Source organism: Aotus nancymaae, unplaced genomic scaffold (assembly GCF_030222135.1).
Source record: "Aotus nancymaae isolate 86718 unplaced genomic scaffold, 86718_ANA_hifiasm-v0.15.2.pri h1tg000049l, whole genome shotgun sequence".
Lineage (NCBI taxonomy): Eukaryota > Metazoa > Chordata > Mammalia > Primates > Aotidae > Aotus > Aotus nancymaae.
Window position 1 is genome coordinate 31,968,659 of NW_026988463.1, and position 26,366 is coordinate 31,995,024.

Here is a 26,366-nt window from a genome sequence, read left to right on the forward strand (position 1 = left end):
TCTGCATAATTTTGAGAAACCTCTATGTTAAACTCTTGTTTTAAATTCTCTTTTAGCATCATACCTGAAATGTGTGAGTGGTGGTTTATGTCCCATCTTTGTTGCTGTTGTTCATTTTTCTACACAGTCCATCCGCTTTTTATTACTATAGCCTTGAAATATAGCTTGAAATTATGAAGTATGGTGTCCTTCTGCTTTGTTCTTTTTCCTCAAGACTGCTTTGACTATTCAAAGTTTATTGTAGTTTCATGTAAATTTTAGAATTGCATTTTTCATGACTGTGATAAAAATACCACTGAAATTTTGATAAGGGTTCAGAGAATCTATAGATTACTTTGGATAATATGGCACTTTAAAAATATTCTTTCAATCTATAGACATAAAAAAATTAAATTTATTTGGGTCTCCTTTAATTTCTATTTAATTTTAATTTTATTTTATTTCTTTTATTGATATCTTGCAAATATTTTTTATATCTGCTTAATTGTTTTCTTAGAAACTTACTGTTTTAATACTATTCCAAACAGATTGTTTTCCTGTTATATCAGAGAGTTTAAGTGTATGGAAACATAACTTATAATTTAATTTTGTCTTACTTTTCTAATTTAATGAATATATTTATTAGTTTAGACAGGTTTTAATGTAGTCTTTATAGTTCTTTATATATAAGACTATACAATCTAGAAACAGCAACTTTTTACTTATTTGTCTTCATTTTCAATGTCTTTAAAAAACTTTTTGACTAATTCTTCTGCCACGTGGTTTCAGTGCCGTGTTAAAATAGCCTTGACAATGGGCACAATATAGTTTTGCATTGGTGCCTGTGAATTTGAAGGAGCAAATACCTCTTCAAGTTTTTGTAAAATGGTTTCAGAACATAAAGATTTTCTTTTGCTAGGTCCCCTGGGTGATGGGATGCTCTCTGGGTTTGTAGTGGAGAAGGTTTGTAGTTTGGTTTGTCACAAGACTTCTGAGTGTACATTAGGGTCCACCTTTAGTTGGCTTGTGACAAGGAGCTTGGGTAGTTATAATTTCCATTTTATTTTTAGACAGACTGAATATCCTTCAGGACTTTGATTTTTAGAGCAGACACTAAGGGAGGTGTCTGCAGTGGGCCTTATATCAGGATGTGGATCAGTATGGCTTTCACTGAATACCAGAGGATTCTTCTTTCTTTCTTTTCTTTTGAGACAGAGTCTCACTCTGTCACCCACACTGGAGTTCAGTGGTGCAATCCTGGCTCACTGCAACCTTTGCCTCCCAGGTTTAAGCAATTCTCTGCCTCAGCCTCCTAGTAGCTGGGAATATAGGTGCCTGCCACCATGTCTGGCTAATTTTTGTATCTTTAGTAGAGACAGGGTTTCACCACCTAGGCCAGGCTGGTCTTGAACTCCTGACCTCATGATCCACCCACCTCAGCCTCCCAAAGTGCTGAGATTACAAGAATAAGCCACGGCACCCGGCCCAAAATAGGATTTTTCTAGGTCACTGTGTGGGTTTCTATGTAGTCATATCTGGCCATGAACTGTGGTCCAGGAAGCTGAAACTGAGTCATTGAACAGCTTCAGAGCTCACAGTAAAGGCCAAGGTCTGCTGGCCTGCCTGCAGGTCTATTAATTTGTGTCTTCCTCCAGGCCCCTGGAGTGGAAGGCCTCTCCCAGATGGTTGCTGGGAGGAGTTTGGGATGGTTACAGAGTAAGTTCACAATTCTCATTGAGACCAAGTTGGGTGGACCATTCATTTCCTGGTCTTTAGCCAAGAGCAGAGGTCCTGTAGTTTGCTACATTAATGAAGGCCTGCCTTCTGAAAGGAACACTCCTCAATTTTGGGCTTTAGCAGAGTTTTGCAACTTCCTTCCTGTATCTCAAAGCTCTATTAAAGGCACTTATCTTTGAGATGGGGTCTTGCCACATAAATCAGCCTGGTCTTGAAATACTTCCCTGCAACAATTTTCCAACCTCAATGTACCATGTAGCTGTCATTATAGGGGTGAGCCATGATGTCTGACTCCAGTATGTAGGCATTTTTGTCAGGGATGGCTGACAAATTTTCTTGCTCTGGGGGAATCAGAAAATAGAGCACCTGTTATTTTTCCATTTTACTGATGTTACTATCTCTACACATTTCTACGTTCTGTCTTCTATTTCAAATCTGTCTGCAACATTAGATTCAGACATTTAGGATAACATGTTAGAATATACATGTTATGCATGTGTTACAGAATCTTTGAGGTGTCAGTTTTTTTTTCCTGGAAACCCTCTGTGGCCAGGGGCCCCATTTCCTGAGTTCTTGTCCTGCATCCAGGAAGAATAAGGTATGCAGACAAGTGAAGGGTGAAGAAAACAAAGAGGATATTTATTTAGTGTTAGAAGAGTTCAGAGGGGACACACAGTGGGTAGCTCTTCTCTGTAGACAGGTCATCCCATCAAGTGTTTAGCTCTCAGCAGAGAGGAGGCCCTGAGGAGAGGCTTCTCTCTGCAGGCAGGGTGTTCAGAGGTCTCCGAAGCTGCCAGCAGAGAAGGTAGCTCATCTCTGCAGCTGATCATCACATGGTTTCTGTGTCCTCTGCCCTCTCTGTCTGAGGCCAGGGCTTTTCTGGATCTCAGAGGGGAGTAAGGTCATTACAGTTGGTCCATGGGTGGCCATAGGCAGGCCAGGATGAGGCACCAGAAGTCCCCATTCTGGTCTGTGGGCCCCTAAAGGTGGCACTCTACAAGGGACTTTCTCTTTTCTGCCAAGAAATCTGTCTACCTCCTACTGCCATATATGACCCATGGGCTTGGCTCCAACCCTGCTCTGAGATTGGAGTGTGCAGGTGCTGGGAGAGGAGTGAGGCCATGAAGCAGGAGCAGAAACCTCCAAGCCAGCAGAAATGGGGGAGCACCTTCCCAGGACCCCAAGGCTGTAGGCAGCAGAGATGCCCATGTCTTCTACATGGGAGGGTGGCTGCATTTGCACCCAGGGTGCTCCAACCCCACCAACTCAAAAGGGGCAGAGCTCCTGCTTGTCCTTGTGTAGCAGGAGGCCCAGGTCTGTAGCCATGAGTCAGGCAGCTGCTGCTGCTGCACCTGGGAGGAAAGATCCTGCCCTTCCCCAGTGAAAAATATGATTAACAAAGGAAATTTAGTTACCTTTGTGATTTACAATAGCCTAACACAATAACTTTAATTATGATTGATAACACAAACTCAGACATCAGAATTCCAGGATTCCCATACGATTTTTGGAACACACATTAACATTTTCACTAAAACATTACCTGAAAATCAAAGACTATCTGATCAACAATCCTATGTCAATAAACATGTCAAATAATCCTGCTTACCTCTCCCTTGGATGCCCCAGGGGCCCTCTATAGCATCCAAAAGCTAGGGGTTAAAAAAGACAACTTAGAAGCTTTAAAGCCTCAAAACATTTAATAGAAAATTAGGTTACCATAAGTCCTCTGTTTAAAAGACACATAGTTTTTTGTTTTGTTTTTTAAAGCAAAAACTCTGCAAGAGGGAGGATCCAGTATTTCAAACAATCTGTTTCTTGTCTTTTCCTTCTTTTTTAGATGGTTTATTCATAAGTCAAAGAAAAATCTTTTTTCAAGGGAAAGAAAGCCAAATTTCACACTTGCATTAGTCTATTATTGTCAACCCCAACTTTTTTAATGAAACCTTATAGATAATTTCATCCAATCTTAACCAGTTTGATCACGAGGTGCAATTCTTCTTAAACTTTTATAACCCTTTACAAATTTGTGTTAAAGAGTAGGTCAGTGCTTCAAGACACCCTTGTTGTACTTTTATTCCAATGTTCAATTTATGGAAAAACCAAATAATATTTTATTGAATTTAATCAATATGTGGACACATAGATCCTCTTTATAATTTTTACACACTTTCCATAACCTGTTTAAACCTTTATGTTTATCTTATTTGAAAACAATCCTTTAACTCTCTAAACTAGGCAAAAATTTGCATTTTCACACCTTCTTACAGTCTTTCATTAAAGACATAGTTCACTTTCTTTACACACCTTGCATGCAAATCTGTTTTCAGTAGTCTCAATTACATGTTATAATGGCAACTGTCAGCAATCCTTAATTTTGGTGAAATACCTGGTAAGTTATTTCAGTTTTACATCCTTAGGTGCAGATCATGTTTGACTGTTTCTGGCCTAGCTAGGGACATGGTATATGTTTCCAGCTCTTACCAACCTGTAAAGCAGGAAAGTCAAACAACTTTAAAAGTCCAAAGAAGCAGTTAGTGACCTTGAAGCATTTAACCAACCTAGTTTCTACTTGCATAATTTGAAAAGTATGTCTACATTTTATAGACATTTCTATTTTTATTTTAGCAATAATTTTAAAGCTAGCTTATTTACTTAAGTTATATTTAAGTCACATGTATTTAAAAATTGCTGGCTGGGTGCATTGGCTCATGCCTTTAATCCCAATACTTTGGGAGGCCGAGGTGGGCAGATCACCTGAGGTCAGAATTTCAATATCAGCCTGGCTAAATTTAGTAGAGATGTGTAAACTCCATCTCTACTAAAAATATGAAATTATCTGGGCATGGTGGCACACCTGTAATCCCAGCTACTCAAGAGGCTGAGACAGGAGAATCCCTTGAACTAGGGAGATGGAGTTCGCACTGCACTCAGGCCTGGGCAACAGAGTGAGAATCTGTCTCCAAAAAAAAAAATTAAAAAAATTAAAAAGAAAGAAAGAAAAAAAATTGCTTACACTTACTTGCATGAGCACTCTTACTTACAGACCAATTTGGTAGACACAACATTTAACAATAAGTATATAAACAAACACATCTAGACATGTGTACACACAAACTAAGATCTAACGGCTTGGAACCCTAGACATGACACAGCTTCTCTCTCCCTGGTTTTATTTGGTTTGGCCCAATAGCTAATCCAATAAATGCTGTGAACCAAAATTTTGGCTAAGGCAGTTTAAAGTCCCAAACTCTCCAGACTCCAAAGAACTCTGGGACCAAACAGCACCAAAGGAGAGCATCACATGCTAATTATGCCCACTGCTTAGAACCGCAGCACAAAAGCCTATGTACCTACAATGCCATTTCACTTTCCCATTCAGTGGTAAACTCTACATTTCATACAGTGTTCAGGGTGAAGTGGTATTTCAAATGTAAGAATTTTTTTTTTTTTTTTTTGAGATGGAGTTTCACTCTTGTTGCCTAGGCTGGAATGCAATGGTGCAATCTCGGCTCATTACAACCTCCGCCTCCTGGGTTTAAACAATTCTCCTGCCTCAGCCTCCCAAATAGCTGGGATTACAGGCATGTGCCAATTATGACCAGCTAATTTTTGTACATTTAGTAGAGACGGGGTTTCTCCATGTGGTCAGGCTGTCTCGAACTCCTGACTTTAGGTGGTCTGCCCGCCGTGGCCTCCCAAAGTGCTGGGATTACAGGCATAAGCCACCGTGCACAGCCTGAGAGACAATTCTAAGTAAGGTTTAGTACTAGACCTCAGAATCTCAGCCAGGGGTGTCTCATTTTGGGATCCAATCTTAGAGTGTCAGATGCCTCTGACTTTAGGTGGGAACTGGTGTCATTTTATGTTTTCCTCCCAGAGGCAATGGCCTACTATGAGATTTATAAGACCACACTTTCCTGTGATAACCATCCCACTAGAGTGATAGCCATGAGCTAAAAGGCATCATAGCTGTATTATTTTCAAAGTATTTGATTTAAGTGCTTGAGCCCAAAAGATTGAGACCAGGCTGGTAAACATATAAAGAATCCTTCTCTGCAAAAAAAAAAAAAAAAAAAAAAAAATTAAAAATAGCCAGACATGGCTGGGATTGTGGTCCCAGCAACTTGGGAGATTGATGGGGCAGAATTACTTGAGCCTGAAAGTGTCAGGCTACGTTGAGCCATAATTGTGCCATTGCACTTCATCTTGGAATCTTGGATGACAGAGTTATATCCTATCTTTATTTATTTATTTATTTTGAGATGGAGTTTCTTTTTTGTTGCCCAGGCTGGAGTGCAATGGTGTGATCTTGGCTGACTGCAATCTCTGCCTCCTGGGTCCAAGTGATTCTCATGCCTCAGTCTCCTGAGTACTTGGGTTAACAGGCTTGTACCACCATGCCTAGCTAATTTTGTATTTTTAGTAGAGACAGTTTCTCCCTGTTGATCAGGCTGGTCTTGAACTCTCAACCTCAGGCAATCCACCCGCCTTGATCTCCCAGATTGCTGGGATTCCAGGCATGAGCCACTGCACCTGGCCTTACCCTGTCTTTGAAAAATGAAACAAACAAACAAACAAAAAAACTGTTCACTTCTGGCATGTCAAGTATATTCACATTGTTATTCAAAAAACTTAAAGAAATTTTACATTTGTAAAATGAAAACTCAAAACCTGTTAAGTAACAACTGCTCATTTTACCCTCCTTTCAGCCCTTGAGAAACATTCTTCCCCTTTCTGTTTTTATAAATGTGACTGCTTGACAGATCTCATATAAGTGGTATCATATAGTATTAATTGCTTTGTTACTGGCTTAGTTTAGGTAATATACTGTTCTCAAGGTTTATCTTAAATCTGACAATATTTTTAAATGTGACAAGTTTTTTTTAAGGCTAAATAATATTCCACTGTATGTATATGTTATATTTTGTGGTGTGTATACAAATCAAAAAACAACTGAGTTGCTTCCACCTTTTGGCTTTTGTGAATAGTGGTTCAATAAACATAGATGGTTAAATATATCTTCCAGGTCCTGAGTTGCATACTTTGGATATAGATTCATAATTGGAATTTCTGTATTTGGTGATACTTTCATGTTTAATTATTTGAGCAACATTTATAACATTTTTAAATGATGGCTATATTTTTGTCTTCCACCAACAATCAGCATGTGTTGCATTCATATTGCATCATCAATGGATTTGCTGCTTTTAAAAGATTTCTAATGGCCATTCTAATTGGTGTGAGGTGATTTCAGTTTTCATTATAATTTTTATGCATTTCTCTACAAATTACTAATTTTTAAATATCCTCTCAAATGCATCTTTCTGTTTAGTTAAATTATGTGTCCATTTCTAAATCTAGTTATTCAACTGTTTTTAAATTTTAAGAGTTGTTTATATATTCTGAATATTAACTCCTATCACATGTGATTAGTAAATTTTTCATTCGTTTTCTAAAAGGTATTGTCACTCTATTGAATGTTTTCTTTGGTGTACAGAAATATTGAATTATAATGTAGTTAAATGTTTCTGTTCTTTTCTTTGTTGGTCCTGCATTTAATGTTATATCTAAGAAAATGGTGCCAAGATCAATGTCGTGTCTTTCCCTTATTTTGTTTCAAAGAGATTTGTTATTTTATTGTGTCTAAGTATTTTATTTAAACTATTTTTGTATATGGCTCAAGAAAATGCTCCAACTTGATTTTATCGGTATAGATTTTTAGTTTTCAACATTATATTTTGATTATAAAATCAAATTATTACTCAAATTTGATGAAATATTATTTCACTTTATTGTGTGGTCATGGCAACATGGTAGAAGATTATTAGATCGTATACAAAACAGTTTATTTCTGAGTTCTCTATTCTGTTCTTTTATCTGTTTATCTGTCTTTGTGTTAGTACCACATTGTTTTTGTTATTGTAGCTTTTAATATATGTTCAAATCAGGAAGTCTAATGCCTCTTTGTTAATTTTCATGGGTGTTTGGTATAGTTCATAGTCAAATTTTAAAATTTCAACCAATATTCTTGTAAAAAGTTGCTATGGGGATATTTATAGAAATTATATTACATTTGTATATCACTGTATGTTGTAGTAACATCTTCAAAATTTAAGTTGTTGACTGTTGAGCAAGAATATTTTGAAGAGTGTGTTTTAATTTCATATGGTTTTTGATTTGCCAGTTTTATTTTTGCTATTAATTCTAAGTTACATTCAGTTTTGGTCAAAAAGCACATGGGTGTTATTTTGGTCTTTGATATGGTTTGGCTTTCTGTCCCCACCCAAATTTCATTTTGAATTGCACTCCCATAAATTGACATGTTGTAGGAGAGACCTGGTGGGAGATCATTTTAATCAGGGGGGCAGTTTCCCTTGTTCTGTTCTTGTGGTGATGATCAAGTCTTATGAGATCTGATGGTTTATCAGGGTTTCTGCTTTTCCATCTTTCTCATTTTCTCTTACTGCCACAATGTAAGAAGTACCTTTCATCTCCTGCCATGATTCTGAGGCCTCCCGAGCCATGTGAAACTCTAAGTCCAATTAAACTCCCCCCCTCAGGTATTTCTTTATCAGCAATGTGAAAATGTACCAATACAATCTTACATTTGTTTGTTGTTGTTTATTATTTGTTGTTTCTGTTGTTACTCTGTTGCCCAGGTCAGAGTACAGTGGTATGATTTCAGTTCACTGCAGCCTCAACCTCCCTGGCTCAAGTGATCCTTCCTACCTCAGTCTCCCAAGTAGCTGGCAGTACAGACATGCACTAGCTCATTTTTTGATTATGTGCGGTGACAAGATCTCACTATTTTAGCCATGCTGGTCTCAAACTTCTGGCCCCAAGTGATCCTTTTACCTGGTCTCCCAAAGTGTTGGAATTATAGGCATGAGCCACTGCACTTAGTGAGTATTCATCATTTAATAAGACATGTTATGTGTCCTAACAGAGCACACCAGGTACAAGTAAGAATATTATGTATTCCCTTGCTATTGACTGGAAAGTACAAAACTTCTTTTATTCTTATTATATGGTATGGATGGTTTATTATGTGGTATAGATGTCCAGGTTCTCCAAATTTTATCTTGCATTATAATCCTCAGTGTTGGATGTGGAACCTGGTGGGAAGTGTTTGGGTCATAGGGGATCAGAGGTGTTTGGGTTGCAGCAGGGCAGAGGTGTTTGGGTCATGGGGTAAGTTTCTCATGAATGGCTTGATACCATCCTCTTGGTAATCATAAGTTTACACTCCATTAATTCAAGTGAGAGCTGGTTCCTTAAAATAACATGGCTACTTCACTCACACTTGTTGTGTCTCTTATCATGTGATATGTCCAGTTACTCTTTGTCTGCCAGCATGATTGTAAGCTTCCCGAGACCCTCACCAGAAGCAGATGCTGGCACACACTTCTTGTACAGTCTGCTGACTTGTCAGCCAAATAAACCTTTTTTTCTTTATAAATTGTCCACTTTTAGGTATTCCTCTATATGCAAAGTAATTAATACAGTCTAAAATGTTACTCTGAGTTTTTTGTTTTGCGCAAGCTAGGCTTGAATTCCTGGGATCAAGTGTTCAGTCCACCTTGTACTCCCAAAGTCCTGGAATTACATTTCTTTTTATTAAGTAGTTTAATTAATTTGTATTTTATTTGATTGCTTAAAAATGCAGTTAATGGCCAGGTGTGGTGACTCACACCTGTAATCCCAACACTTTGCGAGGCCAAGGCAGGTGAATCACGAGGTCAGGAGTTTGAGACCAGCATGTGAAACATGGTGAAACCCAGTTTCTACTAAAATACAAAAAAATTATATGGGTATGGTGGCAGGCACCTGTAATCACAGCTACTCAGGAGGCTGAGGCAGAAGAATTGCTTGAACCTGGGTGGTGGAGGTTGCAGTGAGCCAAGATTGCACCACAGGATTCCAGCCTGGGCAACAGAGCGAGACTCCAGTCTGAGCAACAGAGCAAGTCTCCATTTCAAAAAAAAAAAAAAAAGGAAAAAGAAAAAGAAGAAAGTCCAGTTGGTATTACCAGTTTTATTCTCAGTTTTTTTTGTTTTTTGTAGATATGCTTTCTCATTTTCTGTTTTGCTGCCTTAATTTTTATTTTAATTTTGCTGTGGTTTTTTTTATTTTGTTTTGCATATTTTTATAAGTATTCCTTTTGTAACCATCTTAAAATATGGAAATTACATAAAACATCTTAAGTTAAAAGAATATATTTTAATCTCATAACAACCTCAATTGAATACAAAAAGTATACTTCTGTATTTTCCAGTGTGTTGTTGATTTTAAAATTATTTTATATTGTATATCTATTAACAGATTTATGCAGACTTGTATTTTGTTTATCATATTCTGTACAACCTTAAGAGTTTTATGCACCATGATTACAATAGTAAAGACTTCTATATGTGTGTATATTTACATCTAATAGAGAGCTTTACATATGTATGTGGTTTTATGATGCTGTTCAGTATCATTTTATTTTTCAAAAAATGAACTCATTTTAGCATTTCTTTCTTTTTTTTTTTTCTAAGCAGAGTTAGGACTACAGTAGTAATGATGAACACTCTCACCTTTTATTTTGGGAAGTATTTATTTATATCTTCTTTTTGAAGTAAAATAATTTATTAAGTATTAGTGGTAAGAAATTTTTTTATTGCATCGAAATTTCGGAGTTGTTTGACTTTTTTGTTTTCAAGTAACCTCCATATTACTTTTTTCCTGTGTTCTTCTAAGATTCCTTTTATGAATATATTCATCTACTTGATGATGTCCAATCAGTTTTTCATTCCATTTTTAATTTTGTTTCAGTGTTTTATATTTTTGTATTATATATTTTAGGATATGTCATCTCACACCAGTTAATTGTGTTATGATTATAACCACAATTTATAATTGTATATGACAATGTTTTTATAATTATAGTACATTGTTAATCATGTTTATAACTGTATATGACAATATTTAACTCTTTATAATTTAAGACAGTGTGGAGCAACATCAAATATGAATTAGCCATATTTCTATTGCCAATATAATGATCTCTTATGTTTTTTTGCCTGGACAAATATTATCTGTGGCATTTTTTTATGACTTGTGTGTTTGTTGTGTATGTTTATTGTGAATGATTATTTAACCATATCTCACTGACTTATCATATCCTTTTTTAATTTCAACATCTATCTGTGAATCTGTATTATTTTTGTGTGGAAGAATTTTTTTTTTTTTTTTTTTGGCAGAGTCTTGCCCTGTCACCAGGCTGGAGTGCTGTGGTGCAATCGCAGCTCACTGCAACCTCTGCCTCCTAGGTTCAAGCAATTCCCCTGCCTCAGCCTCTGGAGTACGTGGGACTACAAGTGCTGCCACCACACCCAGCTAATTTTTTGTATTTTAGTAGAGATGGGGTTTTACCATTTTGGCCAGGATGGTCTCAATCTACTGACCTTGTGATCCACCTGCCTCAGCCTCCCAAAGTACTGGGATTAGAGGTGTGAGCCATTGCACCTGCCCAGGAGAATATCTTAGATTTGAAGTTAATTTAAAAACTGTTATATATCTGAAAGTATTCTAGTCATTGTTCATTTTTACTTGTCAAAACCACACAACAAAATTTACAATACAATATTATTAAATATTCATTCTAGTCCTGTTAATTACATTGACATTATTATGCTACATATTGCTAGATTTTTTATCTTGCAAAGCTAAACCTCAATACACATTACATAACATAAATTTGTCTCATTTCCTGGAACTTTTCAAACACCACTCTGTTTTCTGTTTCTGAGAGTGCAACTGCTTTCTGTATCTTATACAATCTCTTTCTTTTTCTGGCTGGCTTATTTTATTTGCATAATGCCATTGAAATGTATTTTTATAGTTGTTAGAATATTTTCTAGTTTTTGAAAACCAAGTAATATTTAGTACTTTTATATTTTAAATTATACCTACTGAATGATTTGGTGACAGAAATTTGCATTACTTCAAGAATGCAGTGTGAAATTCCAACAGCATTGCATTAAATTTGTAGAGTACATTGAGCAGTATGGACATCTTTACAATATTAGTTATTTCCACCTTTGAACAACAGCATGTTAAACAGTTTGTTGTTTAATTTCTATATATTTGTGAATTTTTCAGTTTTTATTGTTGTTTTAAACTCTCATTCCATTTTGATATTTGTTTTAAATGATATTTGATGATACTAGTTTTAAAAATTTTGCTCTCATGTTAAGACTTTTTTTTTTGTTGTTGTTGTTGTTGTTTTTTTGGCCTAACAGGTGGCCTAGGAAGGAGAATGTTGTATGAGTTACAGAGATGAGTGTATCCTGATTTTGTAGATGAGTGTTCTCTATACCTCTGTTAGGAATAATTGTTTTATACTGCCTTCAATTCCTCTTTTTCTTTACTAATATTCTGTCTTGTTTAATTTTTATTATAGAATGTGGGGTATTGAAATATCCTACTGTACTTATATATACTCTGTGATTCTTCAGTTTTGTCAATATTTTCTTTATATACTTGGAACCTTAATGTGAGATACACACCACACACAGAAACACACACACACACACAAATAAATGTACATACAAATGTGTCATAAGTTCCCAGTGAATGAATCTGTTATTACTTAATATCTTTCTTTGTATCTTTGGAGTTTGGACTTAAAATAAATTTTTAAAAATCTGATAGTTTTTGACTTAAAATATAGCTCGTATATGATTTTGACCTGTTCTACTCTCAGTTGGTTAATATTTGCATGGAACATCTACTATTTTGCCACTTTCAGGTTTTGTTTTGTTTTTTTTCTGTCATGAAATCTGAACTGACTTGTAGGAAGGCAAGTTGGGTGTTGGTTTTTAAAGTATGTTTCTTAAATCTCATTATTGAAAGTATGTCTCTTGATTGGAAAGTTAATTATATATGTGTGTATATACATATAATATATATATTATATATATATAATTTTCTTAAATAGAATTACTAATGTTATTTTATTGCTTTATTTGATTCTTGTATCTTTCTTCCTCATTTCCTCTCTTTCTAATCTTCCTTTGTGTCTTTAATTTCTGTATTAATATACTTTCACTTTCTTATTTTCTTTCATGTATCTGTACAGATATTTTCTTTGTGTTACCTTGTGGATTACATAAACCCTCTAAAAGATACAACAATATACTTTAATCTTTTTTTTGAGACAGAGTTTTGCTCTTGTTACCCAGGCTGGAGTGCAATGGCATGATCTCGGCTCACCACAACCTCCACCTCCTGGATTCAGGCAATTCTCCTGCCTCAGCCTCCTGAGTAGCTGGGATTACAGGCACGTGCCACAATGCCCAGCTAATTTTTCATATTTTTAGAAGAGACGAGGTATCACCATGTTGACAAGGATGGTCTTGATCTCTTGACCTGGTGATCCACCTGCCTTGGCCTCGCAAAGTGCTGGGATTACAGGCATGAGCCACCGTGCCCGGCCAATATACTTTAATCTTATAAAAATATAGCTTCAGTTGCAAGCAAGTATTCCTCATTACATTTGCTCTCATTTGTTATTTATATTACTAATTATATCTTTTTATGTTGTACATGTATTAACAGATGTTTATAATAATTTCTATGCTTTTATAAATTTTAAAGAATAAATTTTCTTGCACTATCATGATAATGCTAAGAAATTCAATTTTTTTGTATGTGCATATCTTTTCCAGAACAATGTATTTTCAAATAATTAAGTGTTCCTTTTTGAATCATGTTATTTTCAGTGAAAAAAATTCATTTTATCAACTTTGATATATAGCACACATGCTGTGCCAATATACTTTCTCAGAATGTAGTTATTTTGGAAGGTTTTTTTTTTTTTTATTTTAATGTTTGTAGAGCAGTTTTGCTGTTGATATTATTCTCCCTTAACAGATTTTCTTTTTTTTTTTTTTTTTGAGGACTTTGACTGTAACACAGAGTTTCCTTCTAGCCTGCAAATTTTTTGGCAAACTCACTGGTTATCTTATAAGACTATGCTTGTAAATGACACATCACTTTTCTCTTGCAGCACCCAAGATTTTCTTTCCATCTGTGACTTTTGAAATTGTATTTATATATGTGTTTGTTATAAATATCTATGAGCATATCCCAGTTTGTTTTATTGAGCTTCTACCTTTTTACATTATTTTTTCTTCCAGAATTTTTTAGTTATTTCTTTTTGCATGTTTAGCTTTTACAATTTTTTGATATTTTAAATATTTTTGTGCTTATTCTAATTTTTAAGTTTTTAATAGTTGTCTGTGTTCCTCTTACTATTATTTAATTTATTTAAATTTAAAAAAATTAGTTTATACATCTTCATTTTTTATGTTTCCTTTCTGAACAGTTTATAATTTTTATATGGGGCTGTTTTGCTGTAATATTTTCTACTCATTGTAATTTTGGATTGAGATTTGGACATTTAAAAAAAATCTACCTGTCACAGTCCTTGAAATGTAGATTTTTTTTCTGGCATACATTAAAACCTATTTTTAGCCAGAGATTCTGGGAATTTCTCAGACATGTTCTTAGGATGTATCTTGTCTGAAAATTTGTTTATTTTTAAAGAAATTTATTAGTGTTTCTGCTTAATGGCCAGTCCTCATTTGCTACATGTGTTTTCTCTCTGTAGTACTGCAGTCTCTCTACTGCTGTAGCATCTACCTTAGATCTTAGCAGATTCAAACCGTAATTCCAAAAAATGCTATTATAGTAGTCTGCTTTCATGCTGCCAAAAAGACATACCCAAGACTATGTAATTTATAAAGAAAAAAGGTTCAATGGACTCACTGTTCAACATGGCTAAGGAGGGCTCATAACTGTGGCAGAAAATAAAGACAAAGCAAAGTGACATCTTACATGGTGGCAGTCAGAGAAGGGGCATGGGCAGAGGAACTCTCCTTTATAAAAAATATCAGATTTTGTGAGACTCCTATCACAAGAACAACATAGGATATACCCATACCCATAATTCAGTTAATTCCCACCAGGTTTCTTCCACAACTAGTGAGAATTAGGAAATCTACAATTCAAAATGAGGTTTAAGTGGAAATAGAGACCCAAACCATATTAGCCACCACTTTCTTTAGTATTTAATGCCATGGAAGACAGAAGCCAGTTTGTGAAAAGACTCTTAGATGCTAGAAATAGAAATGTATGTGTCACTATTTTTCTAGGGTTTATTTTATTTATTTATTTATTGTGGTAAAATTGAAAACCAGACATTGGCAGTTTACTTCTAAGGGCACTACATTCTGGTTTGGGAGCAGGAAGAGCTCTGCTGGATAAGTGTAACAGAATTATTTTTCTATGTGATTCTTTGCATTGTGCTCACCTGGGGTACTGCACACAAGAAACTTATTTATAAATCTTCCACAAATGTGTTTTGTTCAGTATGTTTTCATTGAATTTAGATGTCTATAAAGGAAGTAGGGCCTGTGGTGCTTTTCTATGCCATCTTGCTCATGCAGTTTGTATAATTTTATAGGTTAGATGTATAGAGTATACAAATCTTAGTCTAGCAATGAAGTAATTTGTTTTTTTGTTTGTTTGTTTGTTTTTTATTGCATTTTAGGTTTTGGGGTACATGTGAGGAACATGCAAGATTGTTGCATTGGTGCATATGTGGCAGTGATTTGCTGCCTTCCTCCCCTTCACCTATATCTGGCATTTCTCCCCATGCTATCTCTCCCCAACTCCCCACCCCCTACTGTCCCTCCCCTATTTCCCCCCAACAGACCCCAGTGTATAGTGCTACCCTCCCTGTGTCCATGTGTTCTCATTGTTCAATACCCGTCTATGAGTGAGAACAGGCGATGTTTGATTTTGTGTTCTTGTGTCAGTTTGCTGAGAATGATGGCCTCCAGGTTCATCCATGTCCTTACAAAGGACACGAACTCATAGTTTTAGATGGCTGCATAATATTCCATGGTGTATATGTGCCACATTTTCCCTGTCCAGTCTATCATCGATGGGCATTTGGGTTGGTTCCAGGTCTTTGCTATTGTAAACTGTGCTGCAATGAACATTCGTGTGCATGTGTCCTTATAGTAGAACGATTTATAATCCTTTGGATATATACCCAGTGATGGGATTGCTGGGTCAAATGGAATTTCTATTTCTAGGTCATTGAGGAATCACCACACTGTCTTCCACAATGGTTGAACTAATTTACACTCCCACCAACAGTGTAAAAGTGTTCCTATTTCTCCACATCCTCTCCAGCATCTGTTGTCTCCAGATTTTTTAATGATCGCCATTCTAACTGGCATGAGATGGTATCTCAATGTAGTTTTGATTTGCATTTCTCTAATGACCAGTGATGATGAGCATTATTTCATATATTTGTTGGCCTTTTGTATGTCTTCTTTTGTAAAGTATCTGTTCATATCTTTCATGCACTTTTGAATGGGCTTGTTTGTTTCTTTCTTGTAAATCTGTTTTAGTTCTTTGTAAATTCTGGATATCAGCCCTTTGTCAGATGGGTAAGCTACAAAAATTTTTTCCCATTCTGTTGGTTGCTGATTCACTCTAGTGACTGTTTCTTTTGCTGTGCAGAAGCTGTGGAGTTTGATTAGGTCCCATTTGTCTATTTTGACTTTTGTTGCCAATGATTTTGGTGTTTTGGTCATGAAGTCCTTGCCTACGCCTATGTCCTGAATGGTTTTGCCTAGATTTTCTTCTAGGGTTTTGATGGTGTTAGGTCTTATGTTTAAGTCTTTAATCCATCTGGAGTTAATTTTAGTGTAAGGTGCCAGGAAGGGGTCGAGTTTCTGCTTTCTGTATATGGCTAGCCAGTTTTCCCAACATCATTTATTAAACAGGGAATCCTTTCCCCATTGCTTGTTTTTGTCAGGTTTGTCAAAGATCGGGTGATTGTAGATATGTTGTGTTGCCTCCGAGGCCTCTGTTCTGTTCCATTGGTCTATATCTCTGTTTTGGTACCAGTACCATGCTGTTTTGATTACTGTAGCCTTGTAATATAGTTTGATGTCTGGTAGTCTGATGCCTCCCACTTTGTTCTTTTTGCTTAGAATTCACTTGGCTATGCGGGCTCTCTTTTGGTTCCATATGAAGTTTAAGGTGGTTTTTTCCAGTTCTGTGAAGAATGTCATTGGTAGCTTGATGGGGATAGCATTGAATCTGTAAATTACTTTGGGCAGTATGGTTATTTTCATGATATTGATTCTTCCTAACCATGAACATGGAATGTTTCTCCACCTGTTTGTGTCCTCTCTTATTTCGTTGAGCAGTGGTTTGTAGTTCTCCTTGAAGAGGTCCTTTACGTTCCTTGTTAGTTGTATTCCTAGGTATTTTATTCTCTTTGTAGCAATTGTGAATGGCAGTTCATTCTTGATTTGGCTCTCTTTAAGTCTGTTATTGGTGTATAGGAATGCTTGTGATATTTGCACATTGATTTTGTATCCTGAGACTTTGCTGAAGTTGCTTATCAGTTTCAGAAGATTTTGGGCTGAGATGATGGGGTCTTCTAGATATGCAATCATGTCATCTGCAAATAGAGTCAATTTGACTTCCTCCTTTCCTATTTGAATACAATTTATTTCTTTTTCTTGCCTGATTGCTCTGGCTAGAACTTCCAGTACTATATTGAATAGGAGTGGTGAGAGAGGGCATAATTGTCTAGTGCCAGATTTCAAAGGGAATGCTTCCAGTTTTTGCCCATTCAGTATGATATAGGCTGTTGGTTTGTCATAAATAGCTTTTATTATTTTGAGATACATTCTGTCAATACATAGTTTATTGAGGGTTTTTAGCATAAAGAGCTGTTGAATTTTGTCAAAGGCCTTCTCTGCATCAATTGAGATAATCATGTGATTTTTGTCTTTGGTTCTGTTTATGTGGTGAATTACATTTATAGACTTGTGTATGTTGAACCAGCCTTGCATCCCCAGGATGAATCCTACTTGATCATGGTGGATAAGCTTTTTGATGTGCTGTTGCAATCGGCTTGCCAGTATTTTATTGAAGATTTTTGCATCTATGTTCATCATGGATATTGGCCTGTAGTTTTCTTTTCTTGTTGAGTCTCTGCCGGGTTTTGGTATCAGGATGATGTTGGTCTCATAAAATGATTTGGGAAGGTTTCCTTCTTTTTGGATTATTTGGAATAGTTTCAGAAGGAATGGTACCAGCTCCTCTTTGTAAGTCTGGTAGAATTCGGCTGTGAACCCATCTGGACCTGGGCTTTTTTTGGGTGGTAGGCTCTTAATTGCTACCTCCACTTCAGACCTTGTTATTGGTCTATTCAGGGTTTTGACTTCTTCCTGGTTTAGGCTTGGGAGGAGGCAAGTGTCCAGGAATTTATCCATTTCTTCCAGGTTTCCTTGGTTATGTGCATAGAGTTGTTTGTAATAATCTCTGATGATGGTTTGAATTTCTGTGGAATCTGTGGTGATATCCCCTTTATTGTTTTTTATTGCATCTATTTGGTTATTCTCTCTTTTCTTTTTTATTAATCTGGTAGTGGTCTGTCTATTTTGTTGATCTTTTGAAAAAACCAGCTCCTGGATTTATTGATTTTTTGAAGGGTTTTTTGTGTCTGTATCTCCTTCAGTTCTGCTCTGATCTTAGTTATTTCTTGTCTTCTGCTAGGTTTTGAGTTTTTTTGATCTTGCTCCTCTAGCTCTTTCAATTTTGAGGATAGGGTGTCAATTTTAGATCTCTCCTTTCTTCTCATGTGGGCACTTATTGCTATATATTTTTCTCTAGAGACTGCTTTAAATGTGTCCCAGAGATTCTGGTATGTTGTGTCTTCATTCTCGTTGGTTTCGAAGAACATCTTTATTTCTGCCTTCATTTCATTGTTTATCCAGTCAACATTCAAGAGCCAGTCATTCAGTTTCAATGAAGCTGTGAGGTTCTGGGTTGGTTTCTGAATTCTGAGTTCTAACTTGATTGCTCTGTGGTCTGAGAGACTGTTATAATTTCTGTTCTTTTGCATTTGCTGTGGAGTAATTTACTTCGAATTATGTGGTCAATTTTAGAGTAGGTGTGATGTGGTGCTGAGAAGAATGTATATTCTGTGGATTTGGGGTGGAGAGTTCTGTAAATGTCTATTAGGTTTGCTTGGTCCAGGTCTGAGTTCAAGTCCTGGATATCCTTGTTAATTTTCTGTCTCGTTGATCTGTGTAGTATTGTCAATGGGGTGTTAAAGTCTCCCACTATTATTGTGTGGGAGTCTAAGTCTCTTTGTAAGTCATTAAGAACTTGCCTTATGTATCTGGGTGCTCCTGTATTGGGTGCATATATATTTAGGATCGTTAGCTCTTCTTGTTGCATTGATCCTTTTACCATTATGTAATGTCCTTCTTTGTCTCTTTTGATCTTTGTTGCTTTAAAGTCTATTTTATCAGAGATGAGAATTGCCACTCCTGCTTTTTTTTGTTCTCCATTTGCTTGGTAAATCTTCCTCCATACTTTTATTTTGAGCCTTTGTGTATCCTTGCATGTGAGATGGGTTTCCTGGATACAGCACAGCGATGGGTTTTGGCTTTTTATCCAATTTGCCGGTCTGTGTCTTTTTATTGGGGCATTTAATCCATTTATGTTTAGGGTTAATATTGTTATGTGTGAATTTGATACTGCCATTTTGATGCTAGCTGGCTGTTTTCCCCATTAGTTGATGCAGATCCTTCATTGTGTTGATGCTCTTTACCATTTGGTGTGTTTTTGGAGTGACTGGTACTGGTTGTTCTTTTCTATGTGTAGTGCCTCTTTCAGGATCTCTTGTAAAGCAGGCCTGGTGGTGATGACATCTCTGAGTACTTGCTTGTTTGCAAAGGATTTTATTTTTCCTTCACTTATGAAGCTTAGTTTGGCTGGATATGAAATTCTGGGTTGAAAGTTCTTTTCTTTAAGGATGTTAAATATTGACCCCCACTCTCTTCTGGCTTGTACGGTTTCTGCTGAGAGATCTGCTGTGATTCTGATGGGCTTCCCTTTGTGGGTAACCTGACCTTTCTCTCTGGCTGCCCTTAGTATTTTCTCCTTCATTTCAACCCTGGTGAATCTGATGATTATGTGCCTTGGGATGGCTCTTCTTGAGGAATATCTTTGTGGTGTTCTCTGTATTTTCTGGACTTGAATATTGGCCTGCCTTGCTAGGTTGTGGAAGTTTTCCTGCATAGTATCCTGAAGAGTATTTTCCAGCTTGGATTCATTCTCTTCATCACATTCAGGTACACCTATAAAATGTAGATTAGGTCTTTTCACATAGTCCCATATTTCTTGTTGACTTTGTTCATTTCTTTTTACCCTGTTTTCTCTAATCTTGCCTTCTCATGTTATTTCATTGAGTTGATCTTCGACCTCTGATATCCTTTCTTCCGTTTAGTCAATTCGTCTGTTGAAACTTGTGCATGCTTCTTGAAGTTCTTGTGTTGTATTTTTCAGCTCCATCAGTTCACTTATATTCCTCTCTAAGTTGTACATTCTCATTAGCATTTCATTAAATCATTTTTCAAGATTCTTAGTTTCTTTGCATCGGGTTAGAACATGTTCTTTTAGCTCATGGAAGTTTCTTATTACCCACCTTCTGAAGCCTGATTCTGTCATTTCATCACATTCATTCTTCATCCAGTCTTGTTCCCTTGCTGGTGAGGAGTTGTGATCCCTTGTAGGAAAAGAGGTGTTCTGTTTTTGGGTGTTTTCATCCTTTTTGCACTGGTTTCTTCCCATCTTTGTGGATCTATCCACCTGTCTTCTTTGTAGTTGCTGACTTTCTGATTGGGTCTCTGAGTGGACATCCTGTTTGTTGATGATGAAGTTACTTCTGTTTCTTAGTTTTCCTTCTAACAGTCAGGCCCCTCTGCTGTAGGACTGCTGAGGCCCACTCCAGGCCCTGCTTGCCTGGGGATCACCTGCATCAGCTGCAGAACAGTAAGGCTGGCTACCAGTTTATTCTTCTGCTTTGTCCCAGAAGGATACCTGCCAAATGTCAGTCTGAGCTCTCCTTTATGCGGTGACTCTTTGGATATGTGGGGGTCAGGGAGCTGCTTGAGGAGTCTGTCCTTTATAGTAGCTCAAGTGCTGAGCTGTGAGCTCTGTTGTTCATTCAGAGCTGCTGGGCAGGTACATTTAAGTCTGCTGCAGCATAACTCATAAACCTTTTTTTTCTCCCAGGTGTCCGGTCCCGGGGAGTTAGGGCTTTATTTATGCATTTCCACTGTGCTGTTGCCTTTTTTTTTTTCAGGGCTGCCCTGCCCATCAAGGAGGCAGCTTAGTCACTGTCTGCCTGCAGAGGCTTCACTGAGCTGTTGTGGGCTCCGCCCAGCTGCTGTGTGAACTTCCCTGCAGTACTGATTATATGGGTGTAGTTAGGACTGCCTCGGCAATGGTGGTCTGCCTATGTAATGATGGACTCTCTCTGAAATAGTGGGTTGCCTCGGCAGTGGCGGGTTGACTCAGCAATGGCAAGATGCCTCAGCAATGGCAGATTGCCTCCATAGTTGTGGAGTGCCTAGGTAATGGCGGACACCCCTTCCCCTCAGAGTTGGACCATTCCAGGTTCAGCTGTGCTTGCTGTTAAACTTTCAACTGAGAGCATTTCCAATTGCTGTTTTTTTGTGTGTGTGTGTGTGTGTTTTTTTTGGTGGGGGTGGGACCAGCTGAGCCTGATCACCTGGCTCCCTGCCTCAGAACCTTTTTTTTTTTTAGTTGAATGGTCGGCTCTCTCCCAGGTGTTATAGTCGCCAGTTGAAAAGGCACTGGGATCCGTGTGATTTCCCATGCAGCGACCCACTGCGCTGGCTGAAACAGCAGCACTGAAATTCGTGGTGCTTTTTTGCCTGGGAATCTCCTGACCTGGCTCCCTGTTTCAGTCCCCTTTTTTTCAATCAGATGAGTGAGTGACTCTGCCTTCCCCGAGCTCCACTTGCTGGCTAATGGGTGGGCCCAGTCCCGTTTACTCTGCTCCAGGAACTGCTGCACCGGGGTGCCAGCAAAACAGCTGCACCGGCCAATACAGCCATGCTGGGGACCCATGCGGCTCCTCCACCTGGGAATCTCCTGGTCTGTGGTGATAAAAATCCATCTGGAAATGCAGCATCCACTCACCCTCTGTGCTTTCCCTGGGAGGTGCAATCCTGAGCTGCTCCTAACCGGCCATCTTGGATCATGTCACCAGTAATTTGTTATTTTTATTTTCTTTTCAGCTATGTGTTCTTATTTTGCCCAAGACCTTTGGCCAGAGCAGGATATAAAAGAACCATTTCAAAAAGTGTTAATGAGAAGATATGGAAACTGTGGGGATGAAAATTTACCACTAAGAAAATACAGTGAAAGTTTGGATGATTGTAAAATGCACAAAAGTGTTTATAGTAAACTTCACAAATGTTTGACAGCTACCCAGAGCAAAACATTTCTATGTTATAAATTCGAAAAAGTCTTTCCTGTATTTTCATATTCAAATAAATCTAAGATAAGACGTGCTAAAAAGAACACTTATAAATGTGAAAAATGTGACAAATCATTTTGCTTGCTTTTACATCTAATTCAACATAAAATAATTCATGCTAGAGTGAATTCCTACAAATGTGAAAAATGTGGCAGAGCCTTTAACCAGTCCTCACAACTTACTAATCATAAGAGAATTCATAGTGGAGAGAAATCCTACAAATGTGAAGTATGTGGCAAAGATTTTAACCAGTTCTCACACTTTATTAGACATAAGATAATTCATCCAGGAAAGAAACCCTACAAATTTGAAGAATGTGACAAAGCTTTTAACTGGTCCTCAAGCCTTACTGCACATAAGACAATTCATAGTGGAGAGAAACCCTACAAATGTGAAGAATGTAACAAAGTTTTTAACTGGTCATCAACCCTTAGTACACATAAGAGAATTCATAGTGGAGAGAAACCCTACAAATGTGAAGAATGTGGCATAGCTTTTAACTGGTCCTCAAACCTTACTAAACATAAGAGAATTCATAGTGGAGAGAAACCCTACAAATGTGAAGAATGTAACAAAGCTTTTAACCGGTCCTCACACCTTACTAAACATAAGATAATTCATAGTCGAGAGAAACCCTACAAATGTGAAGAATGTGGCAAAACTTTTAACCTTTCATCAACCCTTACTACACATAAGAGAATTCATAGTGGAGAGAAACCCTACAAATGTGAAGAATGTAACAAAGCTTTTAACAGGTCATCAACCCTTACTCAACATAAGAGAATTCATAGTGGAGAGAAACCCTACAAATGTGAAGAATGTGGCAAAGCTTTTAACCGGTCCTCACATCTTACTCAACATAAGAGAATTCATATTGGAGAAAAACCCTACAAATGTGAAGAATGTGGCAAAGCTTTTAACCTGTCCTCAAACCTTACTCAACATAAGAGAATTCATAGTGGAGAGAAACCCTACAAATGTGAAGAATGTGGCAAAGTTTTTAACCTGTCCTCAAACCTTACTAAACATAAGAGAATTCATAGCGGAGAGAAACCCTACAAATGTGAAGAATGTGGCAAAGCTTTTAACCTTTCATCAACACTTATTACACATAAGAGAATTCATAGTGGAGAGAAACCCTTCAAATGAGAAGAGTGTGGCAAAGCTTTTATCCATTTCTCAAACTTTACTAAACATTAGGCAATTAATAATGGTGATAAATCCTGCAAATGTGAGTGGTGTGGCAAAGGCGTTTGTGTATTCCTAACCTTACTGAACATAAGAATATGTGCTGAAGAGAAACCCTATACAAATGTGAAGAATGTGGCAAAGGCTTTTGTGAATCCTCAGCACTTAGTAAACATAAAATAATTCATGCTACAGCATGTGGGAAAGCTTTTTAGAAGCCCTCAACCCTTACTAACCATAAGCAACTTCATACTGGAGAGAAACCTGATACTTTTGAAAAATGTGGAAAAGTTTTTAACTAGTTCTTACACCTTACAGAACATTAAATAATACATAATGGATGGAAACTACTAATGTTAAGAATGTGACAAAGCCCTTAGTATATTGCTAACCCTTACTAAACATAAGGTCATTCATACTGGAGAGAATTCAAGCAAATGTGAAAAATGTGACAAAGACTTTAACAAGCTCTCAACATTTACTACACACAATTCATACTGGAGAGAAATCCTACTATCATAAAGAATGTGTCAAAACCTTTTACAACTCCTTAATTCTTAGCAGACACAATTTATATTGGAGAGAAACTCTACAAACCTAAAAGTTGGGACAATGCTTTTCACAATATAAAATAAATCATAATGGTCCTAGACCCCAGAAATGTGAACAATGTGTCAAAGCCTTTAAATGGTTGTCACTCTTGATTGTTGGTAAGATCATTCACACTGTAGAAAACTACATGTTTGAAAAATGTGACAAAACAATTAACTAGTATTCACATTTTATTGCATGAGAAAGTATTTATACTAGAGAAAAATTCTACAAATATAAAAAAAGGTGGAAAAGCCATTGATACCTGCTCATATCTTACTCAACATCCAAGAGTTTATACTTAATAAAAACATAGCAAGTGCAGTTACTGTCAAAATGGCTTTGAGAAAATTATAAGTCGTTAAAGTGAAGAAGAGCATTCATTTTGAAGACTAACATTACAAATATAAAGAGAGTTGTAGTACCATTACTTGTTTCATGATGTTATTGTACAGATTTTGTATTAGAAAAAAAGCCTGAAGCAGTTTCTCAAAACTTATTCAACATCAGGGAATTTATATTATATTGGAGAAAAACCTAATAAAAGTAATGAATTTAGCTAAAAGTCTTGTTCAAAAATGACAGCCAAGAAAACACCAGAGAGTTCATCATAAAATATATGTTTACAGATGCAGTAACTATGAAAACAACATTTACTTCAAAATTAAGTCTATGTCAACATCAATAATTCACAGTAGAAAAAACTAAGACACTGACCCTTCAGGCATTACACTAAATTGGAATGTTGAGTGTAGAAATTATCCAAAACTAAAGATGTTAGATAAATTATTTCTATATAACTTTAAGAAAAGAGAATTGGAGAGTTGTAGTTGCATTCAAAGGATACTTTTTTCATTTAAAAACTTTACACATTTATTTTTGGAAAGTGAATAATAATTCAACTCACAATTTACTTCATGTGGCATATTGTATTTTTATGGTCATAATAAAAATTATATAGAAGTGTATATAAAATTCATATGTTTCTATGTCTCAAGTATTTTAAAAAATTTGTTATATATTTTTCTTTGAACATGTGAACTGCCTACACATACAGACTTTTAGTTTTGATTCACATACAGTTAAATATATACATGTTAGTCTAATGAAATATCTTAAGTGTAATAGAATTGTAGAGTAAGTGTGTTTTTGTGTGTATGAGTTTTACCAATTTTCAAAGAGCAATATTGAAACAAAACAATACGGTGACTAGTTTACTAGAAAACTAAAAACCTCAAGAATGCTGAATGCAAATCTATACTCTATTTTTTATTTAATTCATTATTGTACAGACCCATACTTTTCCTGTTTCTTATAATTAGTTTTTTGTTTTATGGTATAAGAAGTATTCATTGTAAGCCAGTTAGTAGATAATTTTCATAAAATGTTGTAGGTCAGACAAAATAATTTTTAGATGTAATTTCCTAATTCATGTTTTTTTGTTTGTTTTGTGTTGTTTTCAGAGCATTTTATTGTTTTCAATTGGAGAAATCTCTACAAGCCTACTCTTCTTTAGTTATTGTTCCTTTAACTTCTTATAATTGGCATAAGTAAATTTATCTGTTAAGCCAATTTATTCAGGGAATTACTTGGGAGGCTTCATGAATCATGAGGATTTTAGGTTTTTCTTTCTGGGTTTTTTTTTTTTTTTTGAGCTGGAGTCTCTATCTGTCACCCAGACTGAAGGACAGTGGCTCAATTCCAGCTTACTGCAACCTCTACCTCCTAAGTTCAAGAAATTCTTGTCTCAACCTCCCAAGTAGCTGGGATTAAAAGTGCCTGCCATGGCACCAACCTAATTTTTGTATTTTTATTGGAGACAGAGTTTCACAATGTTGGACAAGCTGGTGTTGAACTCCTTACCTAATTGATCCGACCCTCAGCCTCCAGAAGTGCTGGGATTACAGGTGTGAGCCACTGTACCCAGTGAGAATGTTTTCATATATAAATGTAGCAAACAAACATGATACTGCTTCTCATGTAACAGATGCTCCATAATAAGCCATAAGTATTTTTGCTGGAGTTAGTTTGCCAGCTCAAGTGAGATATGGAAAATATCAATGGTAAAGAAATAATGTTGCTCCTTCATGTGGAGAGAACATTTTTTCCAGGCTGCAAAGCAGACACTTGCTGAATTTAAAGAGAAATTCTGCTTCTTTTTTTTTTTCTGATTATTTTCAGTTTTGTTTTTCTTCTTATGTGTATTTTAACTATATATGCATCACAGACCTTCTTTTTCTATGTTATGGCTACAGTTTTCTCACTTTCATTTTTATGTCATGTCATTTCACATGGTACTTTGTAGATTTTGATGAGAAAATTGTTTCTGTTTTTGTCTTTCTTTTCTTGAGATGGAGTATTTCTCTTGTTGCCCAGGCTGGAGTGCAAGGGCATGATCTCTGCCCATCAAAATCTCTGCCTCCTGGGGTTT

The 26,366-nt window shown here is 36.4% G+C and overlaps 1 protein-coding gene across 3 annotated transcripts in view; it reads left to right on the plus strand.

Annotated features, from left to right (window-relative positions):
• The window catches only part of LOC105718433 (zinc finger protein 724-like), a 41,656-nt gene extending 17,860 nt beyond the window's left edge, over positions 1–23,796 (plus strand). For all 3 annotated transcript variants that reach the window (XM_064362775.1, XM_064362773.1, XM_064362774.1), the window contains exon 4: positions 21,915–23,796. In XM_064362775.1, coding sequence (XP_064218845.1) covers positions 21,915–23,305 — 1,391 coding nt within the window. In that variant the 3' untranslated portion in view covers positions 23,306–23,796. The remainder of the gene's footprint in view (positions 1–21,914) is intronic.
• Positions 23,797–26,366: the final 2,570 nt, after the last annotated feature.